General features: G+C 42.5%; 1 protein-coding gene and 1 long non-coding RNA gene across 2 annotated transcripts in view; one reads left to right on the forward strand and one right to left on the reverse strand.

The window, feature by feature from the left end:
* Nucleotides 1-25901, forward strand: part of LOC144754427 (prostaglandin G/H synthase 1-like) — a 512735-nt gene that overhangs the window by 241359 nt on the left and 245475 nt on the right. Inside the window, exon 6 of the mRNA XM_078642195.1 lies at nt 18951-19094. Coding sequence (XP_078498321.1) covers nt 18951-19094 — 144 coding nt within the window. The remainder of the gene's footprint in view (nt 1-18950; nt 19095-25901) is intronic.
* Nucleotides 25022-25901, reverse strand: part of LOC144754428 (uncharacterized) — a 246776-nt gene continuing 245896 nt past the window's right edge. The window contains exon 5 of the long non-coding RNA XR_013594722.1: nt 25022-25211. This is a non-coding gene — a long non-coding RNA (uncharacterized LOC144754428). The remainder of the gene's footprint in view (nt 25212-25901) is intronic.

Here is a 25901-nt window from a genome sequence, read left to right on the forward strand (position 1 = left end):
CACTGGTACTCATTTTATCAAACTTGGAAGGATGAATGGCTGAGATGAAGGGCTGGGATTACTTCTTGACGAGGTCCTCAAACAAAGATCCTGTAGAGGATTTATTTGTCTGAGTGGCAAGTCTTGGCCCATAGTTGAGAGGTGACTGGTAGTGTTCATCAAAAATAAATAATTTAATTTCAAAGGAATTAAAGTTAGGCTAACCTCACCTGAAAAGAGCATTTCTAGCTTTTGCCTTGACTAAACCTTTAATTGAATTTTTTCATGCATTTGGTCTGCCAGGCTGAACAGCAAATGTGTTGCTAGACAGCATGGCTAAAAGACATTCACAATGACCTGGCTTATAGCTCAGGCAATGCCGTGACCTATTGGCATGGCCAATGCTTGTTGGGTCTGTTGTCACCCAAGACGTTTTGTATTTCCATGAAAAGATTTCTTAAGGAATACATAGATAAGCATACGTACATACAGGGACTTTCAGTCAGCCGTCCTCATCCATAGGTCTGTTTTAATATCAATCACATTTTGCTTCTGCCCACCACAGCTTACAACAGACCAATGGGTCCGCAGACTTTAACTATTGGCTCCCCTCACTTTGAGTGACAGCATTTTTTCCTGTGTACAATGTGCACATCTGCAACAAAAAGTAGCCTACTTCAGTGCCATGTACTGGAGAACCAAGGTGTCAAAGAAATTATTTTACCCTTTTAGGTTTTAATTCCTTTTTTAATCATTACTTCTCAGGGAACCGGTTGCTAAGCATGGGCGTAAAATCCGTTCCGCTCGCGGATTTTGCGGATTTTCGGTAAATTCGCAATCCGCAAACTCTCGCGAACTTACCGAAAATTCGTAAATCCGTGCGAAGCGGATTTTTTTGCTTGGTCGCACTTGCCAACTAGAATACTATACAATTTCGCGGGAGTAAACACTCGCGAAAACGTAGATGTGGCGGGCAGCGACAATCTCGCAATTGCGAGATTGCAAAATTTGCAATTTCGCACAAGAAATCCACCAGCAGGCAGCATAAACCTTGAAAATTATGATTTTTATTAGAATAACTCCTCAGGTTGACATTTGCCTGCACTTTTTTTTGCAAGGAGTCCATTTTGGGGGGGGGGGGGGTGGGAGGAAGGAAGTGCCCCACAGTCTCCAACTTCCTGTTCCTGTCCAGCAGGCTCCTCTCAGTGCTTTCTTCATGTGCTGGTCACTTTGATTTGGATCTTGACCTGGAAGCACTCCGCAGGTGCAAAAGTTCAAACTCATCATTAGTAACCATTCCCTGTAGTGCTTCCTGAGGGGCCCCTCCAGAGTTCAGTTGCCTACTTGCAACTATTCTATGACCCTGCTCTGACCCTCACAGCAGGCTCAGAGAATAGCTACAAGTATACAACAAAGGTCCTGTTAAAAAAATTACACTGCAACAGAAAGCAATTACAGATAAGGAAGCAGGTGCCAGGGATCTTGACCTGGAAGGATTACTGTTTGTGGATGCTGCTGGATATTTGGATTTTTGCAAAACTGAAAGCACTCAGCAGGTGCAAAAGTTCAATCTTATCATTAGTAACCATTCCCTGTAGTGCTTCCTGAGGGGCCCCTCAAGAGTTCAGTTGCCTACTTGCAACTATTCTATGACCCTGCTCTGACCCTCACAGCAGGCTCAGAGAAAGCAATTACAGATAAGGAAGCAGGTTCCAGCCAGGAAGTTCAAATTCAGTAACACATTTATCAGCCCCTAATTCATTTATGTCAGTTGAGGCAGGGCAGGTGTGCTTTTCCACCCATAATCTACAGTGATGAACTAGAGGGTGGCATGGGTGAGCCAGAGGGTGGCATGGGTGAGCCAGAGGGTGGCAGTGGTGAAACAGAGGGTGGCAGTGGTGAAACAGAGGGTGCTGTGATGAACCAGATGTAGAAACAACATGTTCGCGACCGTTGCTACCCGAAAAGTAAGTTCGCGTTTGCGAACTGGTACAAAATCCTCGCGAACTGGCAGAAATCCTTGCGAACACAAAAAAATAAAAAATCCGCAAATTTGCGAGAGTTCGCGGATTTTGCGGATTGCGAATCCGTAAATACGCAATTTCGCGGATTGCCAATTCGCAAAATCCGCCCATGCTTATCGGTAGCCTTCCAGACATCTTAAAATGATTTTGGTTATACCAAACCACCACACTTTCCTAATAGCGCCCGCAAGTGTAAATTAAATCTCCTAAACATTCATATTCAGTCACAAATTGGGTTTTTGTATATAAAAAAAAATGCTGCATGTTTCTAACTCCATAGTATAGGAGACTTTTTCCATTCTTAGTCCGATTATGTAAATCTTGGACGTCCCAAATGTAGCTTAAAGCGAGCACTTGTAAAATAGAAAATGTAAGGATTAATGAAGTAGAATGCTGTTTGCTATACAAACTGACGATGTTCCGTTTTTACTGGTGCCCCAACCGTGATCCTATTTAATCTTTGTACCTTTTGCACAGAGGATTCTAGTGAGAGAAGTTGAATAAAGGTGATGAATGGCCAACTCATTCAGAAATTACTGGAGTATCCCCATGTGACATTTCTGGTCCTTTTATGTCTTTGTATTTAAGCACTTTACAAATATATTACATTTCCATGTTTTTGTTTCAGGGTGTGAGGTTAGGATATATATGTCTTTGACCGGATTCTACATTTGATTGTGACAAGTAAGCACTTAAACACTAATACTGTGAACCATGGTCCTAATTCCTTTTAAGATCTGCCTGCGGTGGTGGACGCAGTTCTTATTTGTTTTACCAGCATTATTGGCAACAGGGGTGTATCTCTCAGTGTGTTATACATTGTTAACTGTGTTGAGTGGCGTGGACAATTACTGGACTGTTCAGTCAACGTTAAATCTTTTTTAAAATGAATATCATTATTATTTACATTAATATCAAACCGTAATGTGAGAACACACAAGCTGTATTTACAAAAGTGCCGATTTTGAAGGCATTTTTGCAAAAATCGGTGGTATATTTACAAAAGTGCCGATTTCGCGGCAAACCGCGAAATCATGGAGGGTCTGAATGGAAGGGCGCTCCATTGCTGGGGGAAACCCTTTACCATACAGTCTAAACCTTTACAACGCAGGCACTACAACAAATGCATCACTACCCCATGTTCCTTCCACACGCAAGTCGTTACAATGACTTGCTTTGGGGAACATGTTGTTGGAATGGTGTTTGATTTTAAGTTCACCACCTTCCCTACTGTTATACAGACTGCAGTTGGAATAGTAAATTATACTATTCCAAAATCCAGCGCTTCCCTAAAGCAAGTTGTAACGACTTGCATGCTAAAGGAACGCATGGTAACGACACGTTTGATGTAGTGCTCATGCTATAAAGGCATGTGTGGTTCCATCATACAACCCAGTGGTAGAGGCCAAGTAGATATAATGATCAGAAATTGAGTACGGGTGAAGATTAGGAGAGTGCCCCTGTCAAGCAGAAGCGTAACCAGCAAAGGAGCTGTCAAAGTGGTGAAAAAAAGCATAAATCACTGTAAAACCAGCAGAACAAGTTTAAACGGAGGTTTCTTGCTAGCAGATAACCAACCTGCTTATTTTCTGTGATGGGAGGTAGTTTGGTGGTGTGTAAAATTATCAACACCTAGCTTTCAAAGTTCATAACTTTGTCAGGAGTGAGAATGAGGATCTGTTGGACTGTTGGAAATTCCAGTATACATTTGAGGGCTAAGGAGTGGAAATAAGAACATGTATATGTATATGTCGTCGGCATTGAAATAATAAAAGAAACAAACAAGCATTGGTGAAACTAATGGGTTGCGCCCTTGCAAGAGTTTTTTTATTTTATATTTTCTGTTTTAGATTAGTGTGTGTTTAGTAAGTGTAGATTGTAGATTGTACAGTGTTTTTTTTAATTAACTGAGCTTTAATGTTTTACTGCCTAATTTTGCATGTTGGAGGAGTTTTCAAAACAATTATATATTTCAAGGGCTGTTTAAATCAGATTCATTTCAGAATTTAGGAAGCAATATGCTATAATGTTTTTTGTATTCTGTTAAGGGGGCTGGTGGTGCTTAATAGTGTTGCTTATTAAGTGTTGTTTGTGTGGCGTGGTGTAGATTTATTTAGTGTTGTGTTGGGTAGAGTGGGACTATATTTTTGGTTGTGGTTTTTGGGTCTAGTGAGTCCTTTTAGTTTTAGGGATTGAGGCTAAGTATAAGTTAGCCCGAGCGAAGGCATTTCCTGGGATGGTAGAAAGTGATGAGAGAGTGGGGTTACATGGCAAATAGTCTGTTGCTTCTGATGAGCCGATAATGGGGTACAGTCAGCGATTTGTGAGACCGTGTGTTTCTGAAAGGCCAACAGGGCTGGACAGAGTCAGGCACTCGTAAGACAGTTTGGAGCTTATGAGTTAGTCTCACAAATTTTAAAAAAGCTCACGTTGGGTGAGTGCATTTTGTTAAAAAAATATTTTTAATAAGAAAGGGTACAACAGAAGGCGACAGACATCAGACACCAACATAGTGTTACAGATGACTGTTCAATATACAGTAATATTTCTTAGCATAGAATCAACAATAGATTGCAGGGTAGCAGAAAATCTCACATGCATCAGAAAACTGCGCTAATGGGTCACCCACAATAGGTCATGTCACACAATACAGAAGAGAAACATTAGTATAACAAAATACCCTCCTGTTTGAAGTGTTTTGGCACAGTTGAAAAAGTGATAGTGTCACACATGAGTAGTATATAACAATATTTATTTAAAGGTTATACCGCAATCCTTGATGTACGATAACCTAATTTAAACAAAGCTCTACTGTCGGGTGATTGCATTTTTATATGAAAAAGCAAACACGACAGAGAAAGAAAAGGCTACATTCCTAAAGCACAGGCAGAAACAAATGAAAATTATGGTGAGCTCTTTTTAGTCAGAAAGCACATTGAAGGCGTTTTTAGAAAACGTTTCCGTTTTTAGTTTTAAAACAAGATAGCAAAGTTTGCTGTTAAATTCCCTTATTTAAGAAAAGGTTCACGTCAGGTATACAAAATTTGTTTACAAAGCTGTTTAAAATTACTTTAATAATACGCCAATACTTGATGTTACTTGAACTCCAGTTGGGTGAGCGCATTTAAAATAAAAACAAACAAGAACATGACAGAGGAAGAAAAGGCTAGCTTCCTAAAATACGGGCAGAAAATAAAATGGTGCGCCAAAACTAACCTAAATGCACAGAAGTGAAAGGCTACAAGTAATACGGTCATAATTAATGGGAGGGAGCAACACACAAAAAGGGGGGACAACGACCGATTAACCACATGAAGCAATCCTTTTTCACACACTAAGTAACAAATCAAAAGCGATGGGCGGGTTGTAAGCGATACAGCTTGTCTCGAAGAGACAGTGCATGCGCTGCCTAGTCGAGACTAAAAAAGAAATGATGGAACTATCATAGGTGGTGAAAATTGAGGGCCTTACTCATGGCAGAGCCTTGGTGGATAACAGCTACCAAGCACAAAGAAACTGAGAAGAAAAACTGAGATAATTTGGAAAACAATTTAAGATGTCCTAGGTGAGCCTAGAGAGGCAATGTGCTGACTAATACAGTACAGACAACAGTACGGAGTATAGCTGATTGGCCATAGATGAGCACCAGTTGTGATGTGAAGTAATACAATTAAAGATGTGAGAGTAAGCTTTTCTGTTGAAATAAGTGTGTGGAAAACAGATTAAGAGATCAAGTACCTTATCCGAGGAGGGGTACTGAGTAACTGGTTCAGCACCCACTGTCATCTTGTAAAAGAGATACAGTTAATAGACAAGCCGTCTAGTTACAGGGAGCAGACGGGTGGTCATTTAATTTGTAACTTTCTCACATAAAGCGAGAGGAAGAGGGCTAAATGTACACACGTCCTCCATGGCTTACTGGCTTATACACTTTTGCACATAATGGTGTGTGGCCTCTCTACAGGGGATAGAACTTTTTGGTTTGTCTCCTAATATTTAACAGATATCAACATTTGTTATGAGAAGACACTTCAACCACACTTTATGTTGGAATGCTTCATCATTGGTGTCTCCTCCTCAACGAGTGGGTGATGATTGCCATTAGGATGAACTCAACTGCTGTTGGGAGTTCATTGTAAATGTTTTTTTACCTAGATAGAAGCAGTGATCTAGTTTTCTAGTTTTTTTTTATTTTTTATAAAACTGTCTTCTACTAATATATTTTGAGATCTGTGATGCATTAGGAAACTAACCAGTAGCTCAATCCCCTGTAAATAGTCTAATCACCTTTTTGTGGGAAAGCATTTTATTTTTAAAAAAGTCAGAGTTGGCGATGCAGCGAGCGCAAGGTAAATAGTTTTCTTTATTTATTTACTTTACTCTGTTCCGCCGTATGTCCAAGTCCACTCTCCCTCACCCTGCCCCTCCCCACCTCACCGCCTCGCAGCACTCCCTAGGCGAGCCGCCGCTGTTACTGTGTATTCCTGCTTTTGTTTACAAGTCAATGGCCCTGTGTAAAGGTCTTCAGGTACTTGTCTGAGTTACGAAACATTAAACGAGCATTTGCAATGCAATCCGTCTCACCTTTGGGGCCTTAAGTATTTGACTATGCAACACATTTATCTCACATTATTGAAACGTAGCTTCGCTCACATGTATTTGTAGCACAATAACATTCCCAGATGACGTAATCACTGCAACATATTCAATAGTTTGGAACTTGGCAGTGACCCCATTGACAATTGCTTCTGATGAACCAAAAGCCCCAGATTAGTATCGCCAGAGAAGGAAGACATACAAGTGAATTGTATTAGTTACACAGCATGATTTGAGTGGGAAAGACCATATTTTATCTAGAGAGCAAAACAATATGGCTACGTTTCGTAACAAAGCATAACCACTGCAACGTTTTTCTGGCCCATACTTTGCAACATTAAAATTGGGACTACACATTGAACACATGCAATATGACAACTGCTATGTGTACATTAATACCTAAGACACTCCCAAGAAACACTAACGGTGCTAAATATGTGCTTGGGAGGCCTTCCTGCAGAGTGCAACTTTGTAAAGCCCCTAGGGTGGTACTTTCTGCTCCCTCCTCCCATGAACAGAAAATAAGGGCTGCCAAATCGATAGGCAAATTGCCAGCTGGGACCTGGCACCGACCGCACTAAGGTCACAAACCACACCATCACTAGAAGCAGGAGGGCTCCCAATGCCGTATTCACACGGAACTGAGCTGCTTTGATATGCCAACTGTTTAATGGGGTGACACCAATGCTTGACAAAAAAAAAACACAGTGACGGGGCTTGCGCGTGCCCCCGGGCCACATCTCATTGTGTAAGAGACAGTCCTTTAAATGGGCTTTAAAAGAAACCACTGCTGGATGTTTTCTCTTCCCCATACATCACTTATCTACACCCTGCTTAAGCACAGTTATGTCCAGACACCAAACCACTTTTATTACCACCACCGTGCATGGGCAACCGTATTAGACATAGAATGCTATGAATCAGTGTCCTACACAACGTTACAATTCTGTGCACTAACAAACACATGAGGAAAAAGAAATACGAATGATGTACCTGCATGCGTCTCCTAGTTCCGCTTATTTAGGGACTGTGCAACACTTCTGTAATTCTGTGCACCCCTTGACACTGTAACTATTCCTTGTGCAAAGGAGATCTCGGTGTCCCGTCAGAGGAGCACACAGCTGAATCCCTTTGTACATAGGAAGCCCGGTGTGTTCTCTTGTACTTGGCCAACACTCTGGGTCCCTCTATAGAAAAGCACTCCCTACACCAGCTTGCTCGGATGCACCCCTTTGTATATAGGCAATTCTTGGCATTCTCATTCTACAGAAGCGCCCATCTTTATTCCCTTTATAGCTAGGCACCACTCTGTATCTGCTTGTAGAGTGCGCTCCTTGCACATAAGCAACTCTACCTGTGTGTGTGTGTGGGTGTGTATATATATATGTATATGTATATGTATATATATATATATATATATATATATATATATATATATATATATATATATATATACTTTCTCGAGTGAAGCCACAACATTTCAACTTACGCTGGCCATCCTCACCTTACCCTAGCCCTCCATTTTAAAAAGTGGGTGAGACCTACGCCCCTATGTTTGTCCACCTCCTGACCCAGCCCTTGTGCCACCACCCCTCATCACTTGGCTGTGCCATGCCGGGCCCCACTGCCAGGCAGGTGCCACCTTCGCTCTGGGCCTGGGCTGCCGCCGTCGCTCTCCTACGTGTTGCTCGAGTTGGCAAGTAACAGTCTCCACGACTACGGTCACTATGGCACGCGGGGGTCTCGAGGCAACTGTTGCTATCCTCTCCTGCCTGCGTCTCCAACCGCAACATGCTGCCAAACCATGCCTAAGAGCCACCGTCTTCTCCTGCATATGGCAGAAAATTGGCAGAGCAACCCATCATTCATGTAGATGCCCAGTTGATTGGTTTGGAGAATCTCCGCGCCTCCAACCCACTTCAGGGCCAAAAATCAGGAATTCGTTTGATTAGCTGGATTGTTTGTCATACATATGTAGGTCTCCAGTCATTAGTTCAGGGACCTATGGACCCCAACCACCGGGAGGGGAAACCAATGGCTTGCATTTTGGTTGAGAAATTACATGCTGTGTAGTAAACGGTGAAGGCACTTGGCTTGGCGCACTGTGTGGCGGGAGACTACAAGCATAGATGGTAATAAACTCATGCCTGACCAAACAACTACATACATATGCAAAAGGTGTGCTGAATGAATGGGAAGGGGCGGTGGCTGTGATGTCAGGCATCATGCGCATGTCAAATGTAAATGACTGCACACTACTTTAAAAAAAGCACTTGCAATGCAATAGAACTCGCATTTTCGTGAGTCCTATTGCATTTAAAAAAAGAGTGCGGGCGGGCAAAAGGCAGTAACAGGAGTGGGGTAGGGGGTGGTGGCCCGAGAAGTCACAGCTTGCGGAAGGGGAGTGGAGGAGCCATAGGAACAAAATAGTTAAGTAAGGGGGCCAGTAGCCATGGAAGTATACAAATGACGACATGGCGTCAGGAGGAGGGACTACCAAGGCTAAAACCAATGGGAAGGCAGAATTTAGCACATAAGCCAATCAAAAACATAGGCGGAGAGCGGGCGGAGCTTCCACAAAGCTTCCACCCTATAGTGTATACTGTATGCCTCGCAAAGTGAGCAGCGCATGCCTCGCAAAGTGAGTAGCGCATGCGCGCTGCAATGCTAGGCGAGACCAAAAAAAGGGTTATATAAAAAAGTAAATTGGTAACATAGTTTATTTCACTAGACTTATTTAGCCTCTGCTATTTTGGATGCTTTCAAAATCTTGGAAGGCTGCATAAATGGCTCCAGACTAGATACAATATAATAGAAGTAGCATACATATGTGGCCTCAAGAAGTAAACATGGCCTTTGGATTTGGAGGCAATACACCAGAAGCATAAACGTACAAATTAAACCAGAGGTGGCCTCCTAAACATGACATCAATTGTAAGTGATTACCATCAGATTTGGACAGAATGGCCAATTGTGGCGTCCAGAACATGGTACCATACTGGGGGTGTCAAGAATTTGACACAGGACTCGGGAAGTGGCACCCAGAACTGAGTACAGTAATTGGGATAAGGCCTCTAGAACTGACAATATGCCTGTTGGTGCCTTCAGAACTTGATATTCATGCTATTTGTTTCACCAAAACCTGGCCAGAGGCGACATGTAGAACATTATAAAGAAAACCTGATAGCTTCCTAAACTTGACAATATATGTAAGGGGTGGCAAAATGTGGTCTTCAAAACTAGATAATGCTAATGCTTCTGGAAGCATGCGTTGTTGATGCATCTGGTTCTGTTATGGAATCGTGTACTTCTGCTGACCATGCCAATGGCAATCTTCTTGGCTGTGTTTGCTGCTTATTTTACTTTCTATAATTCTTCTGAATTGTTCAAAGGGAAATCTTAACAAAACAAAAATGATTAACATAATAACGAGGCAGTATCCATATGCATATTTTCTCATGAAAAAAAATCCAGACCATATGCACTTGCTACCTCCTTTTTTTTCTCCAAAGCTAAATGCTTCTCCTTTAGGAGAAGTCCATCCGCACGCACCTCAATACAGTTTTGAGAATGTTCCATTTTCCTTCCCACTTTGGAAAGGGATTTGCTCCTGCCCAAAGAAAATTCTCATTCTTGGCCACGGTGAGAAAGGGTTATGGAGAATGTTGTGAATACTTACAAAAGTGTGGGTTTTTCTGTGTGCACAAACTCACAGAACATTCCAGCGCTATAGCTACCACTTCGTTCTTTCCCCATTTTCCCTACAGTCCTGAACTGCACTGCAGTAACCGCATCAATGCCAATCCAAACCCCTCAGTGCAGACATACTGCTGTACCTCTCCCCTGCACAGCTACTCTCCGCTGATTGTGGATACAGGTGGGACAAGGAGGACTGGTATGCACAATGCACAAGAGGCGGAGCTAGAGTCGGAGCTGGCTGGCGCCGGAACTATGGATCACCGCTGAGCCATGCCGGTCTGGTTCAGGCCACCTGAGACCGTTTAAGTTCACCAGAGCCTGAGTGGTAGGCAGTCTGTGGAGGAATAGCGCAGAGGTTTTTGGACCGAGCCCCGCCAAGCCCCAGACAGTTACATTCTGGCTGAACTCTGGCTGAACTTCGGTCGGACCCCCAGCAGTTTTGCACAGCAAACAGCTGCAGCCAGCTTGCCAGAAAGTCTAGGCTGGCCCCGGGCGAGTGCAGGCACCAACAGTCAGTGGACGCGGAGTGTGTGCCACAGGCAGCCTGTGGAGCTGGTCTAGTTAGTCCTGGGTGCGGTTTTCAGGCTTGCCTGGTAGGCCCCACTCGCTCTTGGTGCTCTTAGTGTCAAACTACTTGAACATCAAATGAAGAACTCTGCCGTTGCCAAAGGTCACTGTGAAGTACGTAGCCAGGTCTATCGGTTAATCGAGACCGATCTCCCCACCCCTGATTGATGTTCCTGCCGGCCTGACTGGATAAAGTTCTTGGCGGATTAGATCTCCTATAAGCCTACCACTAGCTTTTGTGACCACCACCTGAGAGAGAGAGCGGAGAAACGTGTGTAACGTGCAGAGAAAGATACACAAGATCAGAAGAGGAGTGGTGTTGCAGCAGGGGGGAGCTGTAGGGAGGCAGGCGACAGGAGGTAAGGTATAGTGCCACTCAGGTCCCAGGACAAAATGGAAGTGGCTAGTGGTAGGCTGGTGTGGCTTGCTTTACTTGTGGAGACCTGTGAAGACCTGGGGAAACCTGTGAAGTCCTGTGGGGACCCGGTGCTGTTCTGCGCTTTGGAGCCCTGCTCTGCTGCTCTGCTGCTCTGCTGAGGTTTAGTTGCTGCTAAATTTTTCTAACAAATATTCAAATTTAAATCTTTATATAATTTGACTACCATATTAAGATTGTCCCTCACCCCTGCCTCCAATATCTCCTTTAGTACTGGGGGGTGGGGGAGTTTAGGGAGTTTCTGGAGTCTGAGTTTAGAGCTCTGGGGATCTGATAACTACTCCAGCATCTTAAGCCCCCTCAGTCTTGGTCACTGACCGTACCTTTTGTTGGTCTGGGGCTGGTGGAGGGTTTAGAAAGGAAGGTGTTCCAGCAGGCTTATAGTAAGAGTACAGCTTTGGAGAGGTTTGAAATCTTGTTGCTCTCCTGAGGCAAATTATGAGGTCGGGCCACCTGAGGGGATCACTTCTGCGTTTGTTACAAGCTAAGCCGCAAAAAGAGCGGAAGATTGCCAAGAAAATCCAAACCCGTTCCCAAAAGGATATATCACATGATAACGAGACGGAACTTGTGGAATCGCCGGCTCATGCTAGAGCGTCCATAGTCCCCGATCAAACACCTAATCCAGTTACCACCTCTGGAACTCAGTTCCCACAACCTAGTATTATTGAGTATTTTAAACAATCAGATAGAGCTCAGTGTGAGCATGGGGTTTCTTTATTCACACATGCCATAGTCCAGACTGTATGTGATAGTGCACTATCTCAGGGTAATGCAACAAGATTGTCTGTAACAGTCTGCTGATACTACTGCTCTATGTCTAAAAGCATCTGCTGTAAAAAGAAGTGTTCCAAATGATTGAGGGCATTCTCATGTGATAGTTGCTAAAGCCTAAATCCATCTAGAGCCTACCCCAGAGGTTTATCATTTAACGGAGCTCAAATCATGTTGCCGCCACAAAAGACCTGTCCTTCAAAGGCGGAAGATGAAGCTCAGGTCGTAACTAACTGTTTTAGGGATTCAAGTGAATGCAAGGTCTGTTATTTGCTTGGGTGACATTCAATCTAATCATAGTTTGAATAATCTCCCATGTCAATATCCAAGAATGCGAAAGTCTGTGAGAGTCCAGGGGAATCAATAACTGCGTCACCAACTGGCAAAAATGGTATATATCCATTTAGTCCCAGAATATGTGACAGTGAACAAGTTCCTGATTCTCATCCAACTTTAATCCCTCTAAAGGTTAATCTTAAAGGTCCTGACCAGGGGTTAAAGAACTTAGATCAAGTAGAACTCTCTTTGAACCCTGCAGATCTCATTCTTGAACAAATATGATGTTCCTATTTTAGTGGAAGAGTGTCCCTCTAAACCTCAACGCACAGATAACAATGGAGTGTGGCAAAATCTGTTGAACACAATGGATGCAATACCAACAGTTACATTTTCACTCCAACAAGCTCGATAGACTGCTAAAATATTTAATAGCGCCACCTGTATATGTAGTGGGTATAGATACAAAATTACACAATCTAACTAACTTGGTGGTAAGAGCCAGGCTGATGTTAATAACCATCTAATCAAATGAATATGTTCACATATTTATAAAGTGTCTGAACTTCCGACTATGTTAGGGTTCCTCGTCGGAGAAATTAAGAAACTAGCTATGCAATCAAACCCAGAACTACTTCTAACTCGCTATAATGGGCCAGGATTAGGAGTAACTAGTGTGAGCACAAAGTCTGAGTGAGAAGTTTCCACTGATATGACTAGGGCATTTGCTGGTGATGTTGTGAAGCAAGAAGTAGGCTTGAGATGCTCAATTGTAAAAGACGAAAGCCCTATCTTGTTAGGAAACGTCAATATAGGAAGAAGCCAAGTTACCAATTCCAAAGCCTTAGTTTATAGTTTTAGTGGTGAGCTACTGATGACAAAAAGGGCCAGGAAAAGGTTGTGTAAGGTTTGGAATAAAGCCAAGAAAACCACTGTTTCAGTGGTCAAGCCCAGGGACCGTTATTCTATTTTTAAGCAAGCTAGTTAGAAGTCACAAAGGCGGAACTTTTCCCCTAAGGGTGCAGAAACTCCCTCTGATTCTACTGAGATAGATTATATGAATCCCTAAGTGAAGAGAGAGGTACAGCACTCTTAAAGGGGTAGTAAAAAGGAGTCCACGACCAATAGAGTTATGGTGCCTATTGATATTGTGGGTTGAAATAATGAGTCAGTCTTTAAGCAAAATGGCAGCAGGTCATTGAATCAGAGTGAAAGCAAGCAGAGTCACTGCAATACTAATAGAAAAGTAGTCTGTTATCCACAATTAAGGACAGAAGCAATTGTAAACATTGAGGCTTCGCCTTTGCTTCAAAATCATGCAATCCAGACCATGCATGGGACCTGTCGAGCCACCGGGATAAGGCCCAGGGTCACTCAAAGTGCATCACTTTCTGGAGGTCATCAAATCAACTACTTAGTCAATGATAGCAAACTAAGCCCAACAATATCTCTAAGGGTTATGCTGGAAAACAAAGATTCTAATAATGTGAAATTCATTTTTCACCCGCTATATGAATTAAGGGGCATTCATGATGGTCCTAATCGGAGTTCAATCCTAAAACTTGTTTCAAATATCCCTGATTCATCAATCATTACAACTATGGGTCTTCTTACTGTTCAGTTTAAACAAACACACCTTAATTCATCCCGTGAGTCCACCATAACAACCTGGACTACTAATGAAATAGTAAATAAAATCTTGGATTCAAGTTCTTATTTTATGGAATGGGGCATTAAGGTTAAGAACTGTACCCCATTAAAATACCCCTCTATTTTAGAGGCACTAGCCCCAAAAAGGGAAAAGGATAGATATATGGTTGAAAGTAAGAAGTCAATCCTGCTACTCAGAGGTGCGTCTGGCCCACCTAATAAATCATCTTGTAATTAAGGCTTCTGGTTTCCCATTTTTACTGAACAGATAAATACAGACAGAAAACAATGTGTTTCCTCTCTGTATTTATTTTTAAAGCGGAAAAATACTGAAAATGGTGCTTCTTGTGAGCAACTCTCCATACTGCCTTTATGAATTCTAGGCAACTGCTGAGCAGGCAGACAGCATTGAGGGTTAAAATACAGGATGAGATTTCCTTAAATACAGGCATTTGTTAACAAATATTTGTAGTATGATGCTAATATGTACCCCGGAGTGTAGTCTTTTGTTATATGTGACTGTTTAGTGTGCTAAAACGTGACGGACATCTATGTTTGAGTGCACGTTGATGAGTTATATAAACACAGAAATCTACAATTTTACAGCTACATTTATTCTTGAAACACAGAATAAATGTGGATAAATACCAATAAAATGACCAACAAATAAATATGGATAAATAAAGACGGAAATGTTAAAAAAAATATATAAAATCGGGAGCCCTACTTGTAATACAGGTCTGCTAATTATTAATGTACTCGAAGTAGCGTGTACCTGTTAATTGTCACTCAAACAAAATGCAACTTGAGGATAGGACATGGCTTCCAGCAACCCTTGCAAATGTGCATTTAGAAGATGAGAAGTGAACCTTACCTTTTGCACATGGTAAAGATTTACTACTGAGAATTTACTCTAGGAATGTGCATGGGCTGGCCAACTTGTTGGCCGATCCAGATAGTATCTCATTTTTAAATACTTTTGACATTTTTATGTTCCAAGAAACATGGAGAATACAAGCAACTCCATTGCCTGGGTTCAATGAATTTAACCTTCCAGCTGTACACACCAATAAATTAGGCGTTGCAAAGTGCGGTCTCATGCTATATTGCGACTGAACTGAAACTCACAGTAGAAGTAGTAGATTTGCAATTGGAATGGTTACAATGCATTCTACTACAGTATAATCAACACAAAATGATAATATTTAATGTCTATTTAAGTACGAGGAAAATAAGGCGACCCAGCTCTATCTTACGGGACATTAGAAGTTCATTAGCAATTCGGAACCCAGGTGCTGGTCTGTTAATTTCTGGCGACTTTAATTTACGCCTGGTCGCTTTTCAGTTCTTTAATGGAAAGAGCAATGGTATCGCAAACGAGTGCTGTGACAACATGTACTAGCTTGGTTTAACCTTGCTAAAAGAAAAATGAGCACATTTAGGTCAGTTCCATCATATAAACAGTCTAAGCACGGCTCAAATATTGATTACTTCTTTATTTCAGAAAACCTGGGCCCTAAAATTGTTGAATATAAGGTGACACCTCGACTAGAAAGTGACCATAACCCTCAGATGGTTATATTAGAACTGCCAATAAGTTGTAACCCTAGACCTAATGGCCTTCTTAATATGGTTCACTCTTCATACAATTTGAAGAGACTGGCTTGGCATTCGGATAAACAAGATGAAATACTACAGGCTGAGGAAGCATTAATAAAGGATAGTGATCAGTGCCAGGTGGGGGTAGGTTTAATGTTAGATAAATGGAATTATATTACACCATTCCTGGTGTGAAATGTTCAGCACGAAACCAAAAGAAAACACATTCATTTTTACACACCCCCAATAAATGGTATACATTCCAATTGTTTAAATTAAAACGATCACTCAGCAAAGCTGTACTGGAAGTTTGTTTCAATAGATACAAGCAATCTTACCATGATTTCAAGGGTAAATTACTGTTTTAAGAAGATCATATAAACAAGAAGTTTGGTTGGCTAAATCTTGCTATCAATCAGGGATGTGGCACAGATTATTATATGCCTCCAGGCAAAATAATGTGAACATTTTTGGGGAAATAATGAATGAACTTGAAAGGGGAGGCAACAAGGCTCACAGGACCAATATTATAGAGGATGAGTAGGTAAATTGTATTACCAACTTGGATGGCATGTGCAATCTAGATGTGAATAAGAAAGGCTTGTGTGCTAATTTTGAAAGAATTAGCAAGCCAAACATTGAGATAGTGAGTGGTCTGAGCTTGGGCAATGACTTGGTCCATCCAAATAATACTGTGAAATCGAGTGAGTCATATATAGAGCAAGGGAGAAGCTCTGATTTGAAGAATGACTTTGATCTCATAGGCACAAATGAAATAGTCCTTCTCCTATGTCGTCTTTGGGCCAGGAGCCCCATTTGATCAAATGGGCTGCCCATTGCCTTATTCCATGCCAACAAAGATGTGTGGGCCCAAGTGTTGACTCCAGTCTTTAACAAAGTATTGGCTTTGAAAATTGTCCCTGCATCTTGGGAAGGTAGCATCTTGCAGCCCATCTATAAAAGTGGCTCTGTTGATAACCCTGTAAATGATCTGTTAATCGCCCTAACTGACTTAGGTGCTAAGATTTTTGTCTCCCGTGTATTGATTGATTTGGAAAAGTGGGCACCACAGCAAAGTATGATTACACGCAACCAAACATGTTTCCAAAAGGAACAATCTACCATCTCCAATTTGCTGGCCCATAACTTACTAGCAGAACAGGCAGTTTAAAAAAAACAGAATTTATATATCTCTTTTATAGATTTAAAGGCAGCTATTCAGTTCCCCGAGCTTATTAGGGATCAAACTGGTAGATTGGGCCATTCCTTAAAAATTGCTAGATGCTATTATACTTCTTTACAATAATACTTGGGTCCAGGTCAAGCTAGGTGATGGTGGTACTTTATCATAAAATATCAAAACCTATAATGTTTTAAAGCAAGGCTGTGTCCTTGCTCCTTGCCTTTTTAATTCATTTCTGTCAGATCTGCTCCAGCACTTAGAGCCCATCCTCCAAAAATAGGTGAAGTGCAACTTAGTTATTTACAATACGCTGATGATCCTATTTTGCTGAGCTAAACCCTGATAGGCCTACAAAGATAAATTAATGCATTTGACAATTACATCTTTTTGTAAATCCTGGAAATGAATGTTAAAAAAACGAAAATTATGAAAATCGGCACAGCAAAGTTAAAGACCAATTCCTGACCGGCCAGAGGAGGGCCAATTCAAGTGGTTAAAATTTTATTTGGCAACAGTCATTTTAAGGTTCTGAGGGCAAAAACTGCAACTTTGAGTTATGCCTTTAAATGTCTACATAAATCATTGAGATGGCAATCATATGATCATCTTCTTAAAGTTATGAGAGCAATGCTACAGCCAACCATAACATATGGCTCGCCTATCACTAGGGGAAAAATACAAAATTACTAGATCTATTAGTAATTAAGGCCTATAAATTAAACTTTGGTATCCCTAAGACAATTGGCCAAGCTAAAATCAGACTGGAGTTCGGCCTCCAAAGACAGTCTATGGTGTTGCAAGGGTCGTTTTTGATATGCATGTTCTCTGTTTTTATCTGCCCAGCTTCACTAGCAAGCATCTGTTGGCATGCAATAATTAATTCTGCCTATACAGATTCCTGGTGATCTTATATCTGAACTGACAATGCGCAGTTTCAAACAAATCTTAAAAAAACAAATCAAAATGAACTAATTTGATGCGAATAAGGTAGCTTTAGCATCCAAAACTCACGCATGGTTTGTGATCAATTCGCATCAGTCTCTGCAAATCCAGGCTTATTTGGAGGCCCATTTTTCCACCCAAATGAAATAAACCATTTAAAAAAAATAAGGCTGGGCTTAAATTCAACCAACCAACTGCCGACTTGGATTCAAGAATGGCCAAGTACTAAATGTAGACTGTGGGTGGCCATGTGAACCATTATTGCTCATAGTAAATGCGTGCCTTAAACTGCTTAAAATATCCTTTATATTTTTAAAACCTTTATTCCTTAAGGATAGAGTTAGATTGGCTTGTCTGGCACTTATTTCTTGTCTTTTGGGTGAGTTGATACCATTGCTATGTCATTTGAAAAAGTTCTTAGCTATTGCTGATAAATTATCGGTATCTTAATGAATTAGGCACCATGGTGGTTGTTTTAAGGTTGCTGACCTCTTAAATGATTTAGTGTTTGTTATTATGGTAATTAGACCTCAGAGAAAATATGAAACCACTGATACACATTTATTGCCCGTTTGCACAATGGAACTTGTTGTTTATAATTCTAAGTATCTAAGGCTACCTTGGATTACAGACCTTAAAACATAGTCAATTTATTGTTCATTTGCACTTTGAAACGTATTGTTACAGCTTGAATAGATAGGCATTTTTTAGCATGTTTGCACAGTGTAAGATAATGTTTTTTGCTTTATTGTATATTCCCAGAAATGCAATTCTAATAGGTCTGTTTTATGATTATATGGTGTCATTTTTAAAAGCTGTTTAGAAGTGGTCTTAATATCATCGTATGGCATATAACCATCGATGCATCCTTTTTGTACAGGCGCATATTGTCTAAAGAAACTGGGAATGGTCTATTTTTTACATTATTTTGTTTTAAAAGTTTTAATTGCAAACATGTTTGTTAATCAAGCAATAAAGAATCAATACAATACAATACTCTTCTCCGATCAGCACAATCTCCAACTAGGAATTAAGGCCTTTAGTTTCTATCTGTTTAGCTCATTTGCACTTAAAGGTTATTCAGTTTCAGTTGCTGTTTCTTACTAATGTTTCAGATTTTAATCATTCAGCTTAAGGGCCTTAAAATGTAGTATTCCTTTATTACTGGTAGAAGTACGGGTGGACTGACATAGAAAATCCTATTAATTGTTTTCTTTCTTTTCAGCACGGTCAAACTTGATACCCAGCCCACCAACATACAATTCCGCCTATGGTTATCTGAACTGGGAAGCTTACTCAAACCTTAGTTATTACACAAGACTTCTTCCACCTGTCCCAGATGATTGTCCAACTCCAATGGGCACCAAAGGTAAGGGGCGCCTCATGTATTCTTGTGGTCTGTGTAGTGGTTCTGTAACCCCGATCAAACCAAGTGTTAATTGATACACAAAAAGAAAGTGAAGATGAAGGTACAAGTAGACAATGCATTTTACCCCCAAATCCCACTTCTTCATCTCAGTCCTTACTCTGAGGTGGATACTTCTCCCACCAGGAGCCATTGGTTGAAAAAGAAAGAAAAAACCATAGCTCTACTTATCATACATATGGAAGGGATTGAGGATGCTCCTTTTTCCACAATTACTTGGATCGTTCCATGAGTTCTCAAAGTGCTGGTCAAGGAGTGTGATTTTGAAAATCGCAACCTCAGATTAAAATATTTCTCAGTCATATATTGGCTCCTGGACTTCATGGGTGAGGGTTAAGGGAGCATTGAGGAGGGTCCAAAGAAGCTGAGTGATCACTATTACAGTTGGACTGCTGTGTACCTCGAGGGAAGGTTGTCAACAGGAACAGAGGGAGTTCCAGAACCGAGCAACAGCAGCCCACTACAAAGGTACAGTGCCTCAGTGCTAAAATGGTGGATTGCAGTGTACTGCACTATCTCGGGTCTACCTACAGGCCCCTTTGTGTGAGGCTGTCAGAATTCCCTGGTTCATTCATCCTCCAGGTTAACAAGAGGGGTTGCTCGTTGGTTGTTTGAGTGACCAAAGTAGCACAGTTGTTTGTACCTTTGTTAAGACTGCACCTTCCAACGTTGCTCAGGGAACTGATTATGTTTTTAGCAAAGCAGGTTACAGATTGTTTGTACTTGAGTACTGTAGAGGACATCAGCTGAGTCTCAATGTACACAATGATGTATGTCTTGTATTTTTTTCAAAGTGGCACATTTCAGTTGTTTCCTTAAAAGTAATTGGTCCTGGAGGGGCACACATGAAATATTTCAATACATCCATGGTGTGTCACGGAAACATGACCCTCTATTGGGGTGTTAGGTTTTCAGCCATCCCATGAAGAACTTGAGAACGTTATGTTGCTAACGGTGCAGTTTTACTGCACAGTGTAACTAAAAACTGTATAAAAAGGCACGAGAGACATAAGCAGCTGAGAAAATACAATTTCTCAAGGCCTATACATTTTATGGGTTGTTTAGCATAAAATGGTTTGAAGAGCTTTTACCAAAGAATAAAGTGATAGTCAGGAATAATAACATTCATTCATTACTGTTTTTATGTTATATGTGGATGTTTTATGTTATACTGTTTTGTAGGTTGTGGGACTTCTATGAGCTGGGGTTAAGTCATGACATGTTGAAGACGGGGGTCTCACATTTTCAAGACATAGAGTGTACAGATAGATTTTCCAGAGTCATACAGCAGTGCACCTTACAGTTTTCTACAGCAAACAGGTTACACCAGTCTTACAGGCTCTGGTTTGGAACAACAGTTTCGATTATCACTCCATTATTAAACCAATGGTGAGCACCATCCAACTACTAATGTACATTCATTGCCACTAATTACTATCATTAAGCAAGAGCTCAAGTTAAGCAGGAGGTGTGCATATCATATTTCCACCCTCAAATATATGCACTTGCACAGACTTATGCAATCATACATATGCACATACAGCATCAGCAGCATTCAAGGCTGCTTTTTATTCTGTTTATTCTCAGTCAATGAGAATGCAATGATTCCCCCTTTTGCTCCCTCACCATTCCCTCATGCTTTTCTGCACAAGTCTCAGTTCCAGTTCCCACTGCATGGCAGGTCTTGTCTTACTGTGCTTACTGTCCTTTTTAGGTCGAGACCTGCGTAGGCTGCGCTTGCACAGTGTTGAGAGCCGGCAGGCCTTTATTTTTTGCACGCCGTGCAGGCGGAGTTCTAGCTCTTTTTCAAAGTCACTTTATTGAATGCGACTGGGGCGCGGAGAAGTGGACGCACTCTACAGCGGTGTTGAGTTTTTTAATCTATTACAAACTCTGAAAGAATTTTATGAAACTCTTTTAGCCTTGGACACCTGCTCATATTGCCTAGCTTACATGACTGACTCTCTGTCCTTTCAGCTTGCCCCACCATTTGCTCATTATTTAATCTATTAATCTCCTCAGGCAAATTTCCCTTGGCTTGGAAAGCAGCACTAGTTACCCCTATTAAATAAAAAACACTAATTTGCCTCCTACGGATCTTACCAACTACAGACCAAGCTCTCTTCTTCCGTTATTGAACAAACAGTTCAAGAGTCAAATTAATATCCAACGTATGGAGTACCTTGAAACAAATATGCTACAGGACTCTTCCCAGTCGGGTTTTAGACCCTCATACAGCACCAAGACCACTTTGGTTGTGGTGACCGATCACTTTAGATGTTCTCTTGACACCAACACCCCCTCACTGTGCAATTGGACCTCTCAGCAACATTCAATACTGTTTCTCATTCAAGAATGTTTCTAAGATTACAGGAGGTAGTAATTCATGGGACAGCATTATCATGGCTCAAGAACTTTTAACTGATCGCACTCAAACCGTTTCCTTGGGAGCTTATAAATCACGCACCAAGAAAGTGGATAAAAGGGTGCCTCCGGGCTCTTGCCTGAGCACCATGCTTTTCAACATATATGTTGCCCCCCTTGACAACCTTGCCAAACGGTTTGACTTTCATCCTCTGTCATATGCTGACGACACGCAGCTGATATTTACTCTAGATCATGATCTAAAGAATGTTAAAGCTCGATACACAGCAGGTTTGATAACTATTGCATCTTGGATGACAGCAAATTGTCTCCAACTGAATGCCAACAAAACCAGAATCATGCTGTTTGGGAAGGCCCAGCAGCTTTGGACACCTGGATGGTGGCCTTCTGAACTTGGTCCAGCCCCTTCTCCAAAATTGGTTTTAGGATATGTGGGCGCTCACAGTGAAAGAAAAGGTCGCAGGCACTACTGGCACTTGTTTTTACATGTTGTGTCTGTTACGGAGAGTCTTCTCCCTTCTTCCACATTTAGTGAGAAAAACCCTTGTCCAAGCACTTGTCATCAGTTGCGATAGTGGACTAATGCAATTCTCTATTGGCTTCTACAAATGAGACTGCTTTAAGCAAGCTGCAAGTTTTTCAAATCATGGCAGCATGTCTCACTCTTGACCTTCCAGCCAGGACAGCATTTGCCCCTCTTCTGCCTTACCGATTCGCAAGAGAATCCTCTTCAAGGTTTGCTGCCTGACTCACAAGTCCTTGCAGGACAATGCTCCTATCTACCTTTCTGTAAAGCTTGTTCACTATCATCCTTTCAGAATTCTGGGATCTAGTGATAAAGCTCGGCTGGCAGTTCCACGTATCACAAAATCTCACTCGGGAGGCAGTTCCACGTATCACGAAATCTCACTCTGGAGGCAGATTCTTCTCTTATCTGGCTCCCCTTTGGTGTAATAAGCTACCACTTAATATACACCAATGCGCACATCATTTTGATTTTAGGAAACTTCTCAAAACTACATTATTTCAGGCCTAATCAGTCTACTCCTCCACTCATTTTGCTGTGTTGCACAGAGATACACCTTCCAGGGTGATTTGTGCACATTATAAATCAAATTAACATAACATGGTCGTAAACGTAAAACAAAATTGACAGTACAGGGCCTATAATACAAGCATTCTTGAAGTGAGTCCCTTGCTACCCTTGCTGCATGGTGATTGACTGTACTGCAAACTGCATGATGTTGGGGGCCACCACATTAGGATTGGCTGGATTACAGACTTGCGGCCTGATTCACAAACTGCATTTTCTGTACATGTGCTGAGAAGTTCCCAAACAGGCTTCCGCCCGGGTCAAGGCACTGACACCGCCTTGCTGGCAGTCGCGGAAGAGGCACGTTGCATTTTGGACTCAGGAGGATCAGTGGCAGTGATCCTCCTGGACCTTAGTGCAGCGTTCGACACTGTTACTTCAGCGACTCTCAGATGCGGGAGTGAGGGGGACGGCGCTGAAATGGCTCAGGTCATTTCTTAGTGAACGGTCCTTCCAGGTCTGGGAAGGGGGCGCACGATCGGCTTCCACCCACCTCCATTGTGGAGTGCCCTAGGGCCCCAGGGATCCTCCCTGAGCCCCACATTACTCAATGTATACATGGCCCCCTTGGAGGATGTGGTGGTTCCATTTAACATCAAAATCGTGAGCTATGCCGATGATACCCAGCTGGTCTTTGCCCTCTCCCAGGCCACGGAAAATCCCCAGGTGCTACATTCCTGCCTATCCAAAGTCCACACCTGGATGGGGGAATCAGCACTAAAGCTGAACGGCTCAAAAACCGAGATAATGCTGATGGGGATGAAAAGTCCCTCACTCCCCCGGTCTGCCTGGCCTAGCTGCCTGGGATCCCCCCCCAAGCCCAAGGCTGAGATCAAGAGCCTGGGTATCTGGTTGGAGCAAGACCTTTCCTTTAGGACCCAGGCTACCAAACTGGCTGGTGTCTGTTTCGGCCTTCTCCGATCGGTGCGCAAAGTGCTGCCTCTGCTTCCTTTTCTATCCCGGAAACTCTTGATCCAGGGCCTGATTATATCTAGATTAGATTTTAGTAATGCAATCTATCTGGGTGCCCCTGAGATCACTCTGAACAAACTTCAGCAAGTTCAGAATGCGGCGGCACGAATGCTTCACAACATCCCTATGTCACGATCGGCCAAACCCGCACTAAGGGCGCTGCATTGGCTGCCAGTGCGAGAAAGGGTGAAATTTAAGTCTCTCTGCCTTGCATATAAAATCTTGCAAGGCAAAGGCCCTCCTGCCCTTCAAAAGCTGGTGACCCCTTACAAGGCAAGTAGATCATTACGCTCAGACCAACAACACTTACTCACGATCCCTAGGGTTAAAAAGGCTCACTCAGGAGGGAGGAGATTCTCCGTAAGGGTTGCAACCCTTTGGAACTCACTCCCCCTAGGTTTACGCTCGGAGCCATGCCTTTTGCGTTTTCGTAAAGAGCTGAAGACCTTTCTCTTCTGTTAAACCGCTGTGCTTCTCTCTCTCTTAATCTGTGGCTCTGTTTGGCGAAGCGCCGGGATGCTCTAGGGTAACCACGCGCTATACAAAACTGTTTTAATAATAATAATAATAAAATAGTATTAGAGTAGTGCTACTTGCCTACCATAAACTGTCATTCAGAAACCTACAAGTGAAAGTCTCTACCTCCACCTCTCCTATTCTTTCTATGTGGACATACACATTTATGAACTTTACTATCAAGGCCCTAATTTGGATGTTGGTCAGAGTTGCCTCCGACCGACATCCCTTTTGTTTCAGAACTGACCGACCTCAGGTCAGCAGTCCAAATCCAGAATTACGATGCAACCTCACATGGTCCAGTCGCAGACTCCCATTTCCCTATGGGAGTTTGGGCTGCAGCCGGAAACCGGCCCTGGCACAAGCTCCCATAGTGAAATAGGAGTCACTGTAAATCCTTGCACCGTGTGGCAGGCCCCATGAGGTGCCTGCCACACGGTGCAGAGATTTTCAGGGGGGGCACCTCAGGTGCCCCCAACTGGAGGCCACAGAAGAAGGGGGACTCTGCTATGGCCCCCCCAAAAGTCACTTTCACACAGGCTTTCCATGTTGGAAAGCCCGCCATGGAAATGAATGCGCGGTTTACATTCCAACAGTGAAACTTCGTAATTGGACGGTCGGACTGTAAACCGACTGAGTCGGTCGGAAGGGCTTCGATGTAGTGGGGAAGATTCCGACTATCAGGAGGAGACTTTCTGCTTGACAGCGTAATGAACCCTATGCTTTTAAATGTATATGCATATTTTATTTTATTTGGGATTTTTTATGTAAATCTTTCAAAAATAATGCACATTTAAATTATTACATTTAAATGCATTAAATAGTCAAAACATTGGCTACAATAAAGATTAATGCAGACTTTCCTAAGCTGGACACTCTTGGTTCTTTGCACAGTTTTGTGGCAGTTTCAGAAGGTTGCCTAAGATGGAGGACTCTAGTGCATACCTCAATTGCATGTGTTATGTCCAAGCTTTATTCTCTGTAGATTCCAAAGATTCCTTGTCAGAGACAATGCAGGTAGATGTGTTGCTCTCAAGGTTGTCGGGTATAGTGCCCGTGGCCATCAACAAAACGACACCAAAACATTCTGTGGACTGGAAGACGGATATGACATTAGACTGAGTTTGCTAAAAGTCCTTGCTGGATCTCATCAGGCTCTTCACACAAATACACATGACTTGTACACCACAGACTCTATTACGGGATTCTAAAGCACTTGTTAGAGCAGTGGAGGGTTGGGTGCAGTACACATCAATCTCTTTTCCACAATACTTCTAATCCTAGACCTTGGGAGAGATCTCAGTTCCATCATGCACCCTAACTGTAAGAGTTACCATTGTTGACTTATATGGAAACCAGGGCCGGACTGGGATCCAAAACCGGCCCTGGCATAGTGCTTGTAAGCCCCACCCCCACCCCCCTCGCCCCCAACCCTGGGGGTGCCGCCGAGCTCTTTGCGAGGGCCGGTTTTCGGCCGATTTTGTTTCAGGGCCGATTTTGCAGCAATGCTGCAAAAACGGCCCTGGGACAAAAACGGCCCCCATGGGCCCCAAACTGGCCCCCCACCTGTGCGGCGCACCGGGGATTGCCCGGTGCCCGCAACGGCCAGTCCGGCCCAGATGGAAACTGAGGCATAGGGAGATACAGTAATTTGCTAAACATCCGTCCTGGGCTGGAATCAGGGCTTAACTCTGCAGTGAGCACTGGTGCTGGCTTTTGCAGGACTAAGGTAGGTCATGCTGGATTCTGGGTTGGAATGGCTGGGCCCTGGGAAGGTAGTGTCT

Source organism: Lissotriton helveticus, chromosome 5_1, assembly GCF_964261635.1.
Source record: "Lissotriton helveticus chromosome 5_1, aLisHel1.1, whole genome shotgun sequence".
NCBI classification, from domain to species: Eukaryota; Metazoa; Chordata; class Amphibia; order Caudata; family Salamandridae; genus Lissotriton; species Lissotriton helveticus.